We start from the raw sequence: 8413 nt of genomic DNA on the forward strand, positions 1-8413 counted from the left end.
TCTCTCTCCTCTCTCTCTCCCTCCCTCCCTTTTCCCCCTCTCTTCCCTCTCCCTCTCCTCTTCCTCTCTCTTCCTCTGTCTCTGTCCCTCTCTTTGCCCCCAGCTCTCTTCCTCTCTCCTCTGCTCCCTCTCTCATAATAAACTGGAGGGGAAGGATGCTTGAATTAGTATCTATGAACCTCAATTGGCCCTCAGAAAAACACCTAGTTCCACTTGTACAGGACCGGGAATCCCCTCTACAATGTCACTCACAATTGGTCATCCAACCTCCGTTAGAAAGTCACAGGTGGAGGGCACCCAGTCACTACCTTTGAGGCCAACTCATCTCATTTTGGAACAGGTCTAAGAATTAGTGATTTTTTACTCATTGAAGCCTAAATACACTTTCCCAACTTCCAGCAATAATCCTAATTCTGCCCAATTGGGCTCAGTTCCCAGTTCTATGTAATTTAGGTTATCAAAAGGGCCAGAGAGTTGACTAGTCTGAGTCCATTGAAATTTATATTAACTTAATCTGCATCTACTTGAACACAGTATTTCCAATGTTATGTTCTTTCTCATTTTTTCAACAAAGGGTCTCTAAAAAAAATACACTGAAAAGGCACATTCTTAAAAAATGTACTGCTTTCTTTGTAAGTCACTGTAAGACAATATTCTTTGAGTTTAAATTAGTGGCTGATTGAATGATTAAATATGCATTTAAAAGTAGCCAAAAATGAAATTACTTTATTGTACAAGTGAAAAGCCTTTCGTTACCATTAATTGAGTTTTAACAAATGGTCTGATTGGAAGGGAAGGCAAAAGGAAAACATTTCATCAAATGCTACCTGATTTCATGCTTTCACTTTCCACAAGGGCCATGTGTATTATAGCCAAAGCTCCACAAAAAAAGCCAATAGTACTCCATATACCAATTACATATTTTTTTAAGAAAATAATTTTGCTTCAAAATAAGTACTTTTATTTACTTGTCTTCTTTTTCATAGTTTTCATCAAATACATTCCCAAAGTGCTTGAGACTAAAAAGAGCAATCAGTTTTTCAGACACATCAGTAAGTCAAAGGTTATAAGAAACCAAGTAGGGCACAAGAGACAGTTTTGCTTTGTCATGGCTGCTTTTAGATCATTTATTTTTTTAACGCAAAATAGGTGATATTGAAACAGACTTGAAAATAGGGAAATATAGAGATAAGTTCACTTTTTTCTTTAAAACTTTTTTTTTAATTAACAAGTATTTATTTTCTTTCTCCTAACTTACTTAACTCTTACCAAAATACAAAACAAAACAGAAACCCTTAAAAATCTGAAAAGAAATATGCAGAAAAAAAGTGTGATGGAGACTAAGCAGTTCGATATTTCATACTACAGTATAGATTTTATATTATCCTATAAAATAGTAATCCTCAAGATGATTTGGTACTGGTTAAAAGCTAGAGAGGTTGATTAGTACCTAAAATTTAATAAACACAAAGACCCCAATTACTGGGTTAAAGATTTACCATTTGACAAAACTTTTGGGAAAAGTCAAAATCAGGCTGGCAGAAATTAGGTTTAGACTAAAACCTCACACCATATATCAAGATAAGCTCCAAATGGGTAACTTGGACATTAAAAGGTGGTGTTACAAAAAAAATTAGAAAAATAAGAAATTACCTCTCAGATCTATGATTAAGAGATGAGCTCCTGACCAAACAAGAGAAAGAAAGGCTCACAAAACACAAAATGGACAATTTTATTTACATAAAATTTTAAAGTTTTATTTTTACAAATAAAACCAATGCAGCCAAGATTAAAAAGGAAATAGTTAACTGAAGAAAAAAAAGTCTTTGCAATGTTTCTCTGATAAAAGTCCCAGTTCCAAAATATATAAGCAACTTATTCAAATTTATAAGAAAAAGGGTCATTCTTCAATTGTTAAATTGTCAACAGGAATTTCTCAGATTAGAATTCTCTTTTGATAAAAAAAAATTCCAAACATAAAAGACCATATCTTTCTTACTTTCAAAAATAAATATAAAATAAAACTCATGATTCTTTCAGTACTGATTTTGACTATAATCCCTCTATGCCTTAGTGGATATTTTTATGAACTGCTAAAACAAAAAAAAAATTCAATACATGGTGGCCAATCCCTAAGTAACCTTTCCAAGTAGCATCGGGTAGGTTCTCATAGTTTTCTCTGATTTCAAATCTTTTCCAGCTTGAGAAGAAGGGCCATCTGGCTGAGTTCAGAGAGTCTTATCTTCCCATAGCTTAGCCAATTAGTAGTAAATTATTTTAACCTTTGCAGCTCATGCCACCACCCACTCAAATGCAAAGAAGGTATGATTGACATTGGTGACAGGATCATACACTCAAAGGACTGCTTATCTAGTCTAATCCCCTCACATTATAAGTAAGCAACTACATGCATGCACACACACACACACACACACATTAAAGTGACTTAACTAACATCACATAGATATAAAGTAACAGAGGCAGGATTTGAACCCACATACTATGACTCCAGGAGGCAGCCAGTAGCTCAGTTGATACCTGGAATTGGGCCTGGAGTTGGGAAGAACTGAATTCAAATCCAGCCTCACACACTTCCTAGCTGTGTGACTCTGAGCAAATCACTTAACCTCTGACTGCCTGACAAAATGGACCTATTGGAGAAGGAAATAGCAAACTGCTGCAATATTTTTGCCAAGAAAACCCCAGATGTGGTCACAAAGAGTTGGACATGACTGAAAGAACTGAACAATCTATAACTCCAAAACTCATGCATTTTCCACTATGCCACACTAAGAAACGCCCACACTATAGACTTTATTTACAACATATTTCTTTATGAGAGAGAGCTTTATGTTTATTTAGGATTTTCTCATTGAAAGAGAATTCTACTTCCAAAACTTCATTTTTATTTTTCCATGGATTTCTAAATCTCCTACCTTTGTTTGAGAAAGAAAACAAGAACTAAGTTGGGTCAGGGCAAACCAAGATTGCCTTGGGCCGGTTGCTTTTCATGTATCTCTTGGTCAATTTGATTATTCTTTTTATTCTCAAATAATTATACTTAAACAGAAAATAATTCTTAAGCAGAATGCCCTATGAATTAGAGTAAAATTTAACTTAACTAGGATATGCTATTGTGGTTAATTTACTTTTAAATAAAAAATAGCACTGTATTTTCCAAAGCAATTTCATTCCCAGTGTCTCATTTAATTCTCACAACTGAAATAGTGTACTTTCTGTGCCCATTTTCCATGTGAAGAACAGAGAAGTAACAATTCACTTTTAATATTTATTAACATTTTCCTCACAACAGCCTTGTGAAATAGTGTAATTATTAGTACCCCTATTTTACATGCCACTATGCCCATTTTACAGAGTAAGAAAAAGGGGCTCAGATAACTTGAATAACTTGGTCATGATCACATAGTAACTAAGCATTAGAACTGAGACTAGAATTTATATATCAACTCCAAAGCAGACCATTTTCCTTGAAGAATAGGAGATAAATCTGACCAAAAGATATTTCCTGGAATTCACCTTCTCCATTCATCCTTGCTTTTAGCTTATTACCTCACTTTTCTTACCTATGTTCTCACAAAATTTTAATGAAGAAAAATTCTAGTTAATTGAACAGTTAGTTGAGCTGCTATGAATTAAAGCTGTCTTCTCAGAGCTAATGTTAATCACTAAGAAACAAACAAAAAAGGATAAAGCCCAATGATCCAAGTAAATCTTGACTTCAAACACTAACAATTTCAATTCAAGCCTGAGCCAGGTAGATCATGCAGTGAAAGCACAGGGTAATTGAAACTAGTCAAGAAATTAATCAGAACTATTTTCTTATCATTCACTTACTTTAGTTTGGATAGTTAAAGGCAGTGGCAAGAAAAGCAACAGAGTGAGGATGATGAGGAAAAGCCTTCGATAAACCAAGATGGTGCTGAGAAGCTTCATTGCTGTAAGCAAAAGACCTCCAATTTCTCATATGAACTGTCTAAAAAAAATGGCAGCGGACATTAAATAACCAGCCCGGATTAATATTTCTCTAGTCTATGGTCTTGAGTCATTGCAACACCGCAGCCAACATTAGTTAACATTAAATCTGATTTTTTTTTTATTGCTTTAGTGCCTCTATTAACATATGAAGAAAAGCAAACAGCATCTTGGTGAAATTGAAGAATGGTCAGAACTAATAGTGACTATTAAAGGACTTTAAAGAATGATAAGGTTTTCTCCCTGCTGCTTTCCCTTCCCCCAATGCCAGTATAAAAATATTTTGACACTAAGTAGAAAGCAGCCTTTTTACTAACATGAAAAACTAATCTACTGAGTTGTTAATGAGGAGTCAATATGTTACCTCTTCCTCTGGGCAGCAAATTTAAATTTTAAAAAGAATTTTCTATAGATAAAGTCTTAAACATTCTATAGCCAACATTCATTTAGCTAATACTTATTACAAACATTTATTAATTGTCTACTTCACAAAGAGCACTGAAAGACCTAGGTTTAAGGTTGGAAAATTTTAGAGATATTTGGAACAGGTAGATTTGGTTTTGTGTGTGTGGAGGTATTTTTCTGTTTTTTTTTGGGGGGGGGAGGAGGCAATTGGTCCCATTAAAATAATCCTTTTAGGTAGACAGTTTTGCCTAAGTGTAAGCTTAGCTTTTTGTATGGGTTTCAGGGTTCTTCCATTTAGGACAACAAATCTGATAAGTGAGCACTATTATTATCTCCATTTTACATATGAGGAAACTGAGGCAAAGTGATTTTCCAGGTTCATAGTAAGCATCTGAGGTCACATTTGAACTCAGGTCTTCCTGAATCCAAGTCCAACACTCTATCCACTGTGCCATCTAATTTATAGTTCATGAGCCCCAACTTATGTATTTACCTTTACTAGTCAGCAAAGAGGACACAATTAGCTCAAGCGAAGGCATTCAGTGAAATAGCATATTAAGAAAAGTCACAATAAAAGGTTTTCCTCAAAAACCTGGGGCCCATATTCCCACACATGCACACACCATCCATGGGAAGAGAAAACACACATGAACACATAATAAATAAGCAATTAAAGGCAGCATTTGTAGAGTACCTATTATGTACCAGGCACAGTGCTAAGCATTTTACAAATATTATCTCATTTGAGCCCCACAACAACCCTGGGAGGTAGGTGCTATTATTATCCCCACTTTACAGATGAGAAAACTGAGGCAACCGGAGATTAAGTGACTTGCCCAAGGTCATATAGTCAGCAATTATCTGAGGCTACATTTGAACTCAGATCATTCTGACTTTTGCACTCTATCCACTGCACTGCCTAGCTGCCTACATATATGTACAGAGTACATATATGGAAGGGCAACCAATCCCATCAACACTGCAGGGTTGCCAGAGTCATCATTCTGTTTTCATTGGTCTCTGTTGTACCTAAGGTTTCTGCTAGACCCTGCTCTGACAGCTGTATAACTTCTAGAAACAATCAGACATAACTCCACTAAGCTTTAAATGGTAGAATTTCCCCCATTTCTTACTTCTTGCTTCAGCTAGAGGCCTTGGCTCTAGAGATCTTTTGTCCCTCTTAAGGAGAGTGGACTCTGCCATGCCCTTTTAGCTTAAAGTCCTGGGGCTTTCCAGTTAGATAGTAGAATAGGCAGTAGAATTAATAGAACTACAGAGTGCTCTGCTTATCTGGCTTCAGATGTTTTCTAGCTTTGTGACCCTGGGCAAGTCATTTCACCTCAGTTTGTCTCAGTTTCCTCAACTGTAAAATGGGGATAAAAATAAGAGCACCTACCTACTTCTCAGTGTTGTTGTGAACATCAAATGAGATATCTTTAAAATGCCTGCCACATTGTAGGAACTAAGCAAGGACTTGTAGAAGTTTTCCCTAAAAAGAAAAAAATAGCCTTTCATGTCCCCCCACCCCACCCTCCGCCTCCCCTGCCAAGAAGTATTCTTATAGAATACTTATAGAGTCTTGGCTAGAAGGCCTTTCATCTTCAGCAGAATATTCTTTATCCTAAGTGCCAGCCCTTTGATTCACATGCCAACCTCTTTAGAGCATTGAGTAGAGTCCTGTCTAAATAACTAGTACCTTCAGGCTTGTCCCATTGAATGGGTGTGACCTCATTTAAAATGAGACCTGGGAAAGACCTTAGCTTAAAAAGGTCAAAGTCAGGGCAGCCAGGTAGCACAGCGAGTAAGAGCACCGGCTCCAGTGTCAGGATGACCTGGGGATTGAATCCCGGGCTCAGACACTCAGCACCACACCGAGAAATAACTGGCTGTGTTAACTGGCCATGTAACCTTGAGCAAGTTACTTAACCCCAATTGCTTAAAAAAAAAATAAAAAAGGTCAAAGTCCCCCACTACACCTGGGGCCATCTCCAGTGGTCCTGATCACTATCTTGCCACTGGACCACAGTGAGGCTGGTGACCTTGCACAGCCCTCTCTTACTTCTGTCCAATTCACTTATCTTGGTCCTCTTCAAGAATGAACAATAATATAATTGTTAATAATAAAAACAATAATATAATAATGAACAAACAACAATAACAATCTCTGCAGTTGCATTCCTGGTCTTTTTTTAAGGGCTCGATTTTCTCCTAGCGGACCTAACCACCTCAAGGTGGCCATTCCCTGTGCCTCCCTGTCTCAGGTGGCCATGCCTGATCTGCTTTCGTTTTAAGGCCAGCCTCCTGACCACTTCCAGGGCTCACAGGAGCCTCCCTTCACACTCAGCCTCAGGTTTTCAGTTCTAAAAGGTCTTCCAAGTTATTGAGTGGGCAGAAGGAAAAGCACAGAAACAATACAGCCTCAAGGGGATAAGTCAGTCACACTCCTACCTTTGTTATGTATTTGTGGCCACAGAAGTCAAAAGTTTTTCTGGGCTTTACATTTCTAGATGAAACAATTGAGAATTTCTGTGGGGTTGTTGATGTGACAGTGGAATGGGGAGGAAAGATTTTGGTTTGCTTGTAGAGAAATCCACCAAATTTACCTGATACTTTACTCTTGGCCTCCTGATTCTGCCCTGTGGCACTGAGTTAGGCTTAATACTCTCAGTATGCATCAGTCTTTCCTCTACTCCCCTCTTCTTCCCCCACAATCTTGTTTGGGGCTAGCCCCCCTATCAGAGTCTAGTTTCAAATTATAAGTGAATATGTCTTGACTTTCTGAATTTGAAGAAAGTAAATAGGTGATGTTTCAAGCACTGGTAAGCCTTAAATAAGAAAGCAATTTCTCTCAAAATTTAAATTTACAGCGAGCAGTCAGGGAAGCAATGCTATATAACAGAAAGAAAGAGCACTAGTTCTGGGGTCAGGGTTCAAATACCATCTCTGGCCTTCAGTCAAGAAAGGAGGGGAACTAGAAAGATTAAGGTTTAGTTCTTGGCACATTTTAATATGAGATCATGGTTAGCATATAGGACTTCTATAAACCTGCTGCATACTTTCCCAGTTTTAAACTCTTCTGCAGAATCCTGAAATCAGAATTGCATATGAATTCACAGAATTACAGAATTAGAACTCAAAGGTCCTCTGGTCAAACCCCATTCTGAAAAGCATGAAACCTGGTTTGAACATCCCTGATAAATGGTCATACAGCCTTCTTCTGATGACCTGGACTGATTCACTGCCCCCCCCCCCCCCAAGGTATATTGGATAACTAATTTGTTAGCGTTTTTGGTCTTTTATTGAAAAAAAAAATTCCCCCCAAATTTCTCCCTGTTGGTCCAGTTCTGCCTTCCAGAGACAGGTAGAATAAATCTAATGCATCTTCCACACAATAAAACTTAGACTATTTGAAGAGAATTGTTATGGTTTTTTTTTTCAATTTTATTTCAATTGTTATTTGCCAAACCCTTATCCCAAACCTCTTCCTCAGATGGCATATTCCTATATTCTTCAACACACCTTCACAAGACATTATTTCCAGTTTCCTCAATCTTTTGATCACCCTATGACCACACCGGCTTGGCATCATCCCTTCTAAATTGTACTGCTTATAAGTGGACTGAACATCCCACAGGTGGTGCCATGAGAACAGAAGATTGTAGGCTCATTCCTTCTTCTGTTCTGAGCACTTTACAGTTATCCCTTCCACTTCACAATTTTCCCCATTGTTGTTTCTGTATATCACAGGTTGGCATAAGAAATTAAAGGGGGGGGGGCAGCCAGGTGGCTCAGCGAGTAAGAGCACCAGCCCCAGTGTCGGGATGACCTGGGGATCAAATCCAGGCTCAGATACTCAGCACTACACCCAGAAATAACTGGCTGTGTAACCTTGAGCAAGTTACTTAACCCCGATTGCTTAAAAAAAAAAAAAGAAATTAAATGGGAATTGTTTAGGAGTTTTGCAGAAGTTGCAGACAATACACAAAGGCCAGCAGACAACACAGAAAAAGTTTAG

The 8413-nt window shown here is 37.6% G+C and overlaps 1 protein-coding gene across 1 annotated transcript in view; it reads right to left on the bottom strand.

Annotated features, from left to right (window-relative positions):
* The window catches only part of SLC13A1 (solute carrier family 13 member 1), an 89554-nt gene extending 85578 nt beyond the window's left edge, over nt 1–3976 (bottom strand). Inside the window, exon 1 of the mRNA XM_069087110.1 lies at nt 3856–3976. Within this exon, the coding sequence (XP_068943211.1) occupies nt 3856–3954 (99 nt within the window). The 5' untranslated portion in view covers nt 3955–3976. The remainder of the gene's footprint in view (nt 1–3855) is intronic.
* Nucleotides 3977–8413: the final 4437 nt, after the last annotated feature.

The sequence above is a fragment of the Petaurus breviceps genome, unplaced genomic scaffold (genome assembly GCF_028583685.1).
Source record: "Petaurus breviceps papuanus isolate PSGF00001 unplaced genomic scaffold, PetGlider_PUasm1.0 181, whole genome shotgun sequence".
NCBI lineage: Eukaryota > Metazoa > Chordata > Mammalia > Diprotodontia > Petauridae > Petaurus > Petaurus breviceps.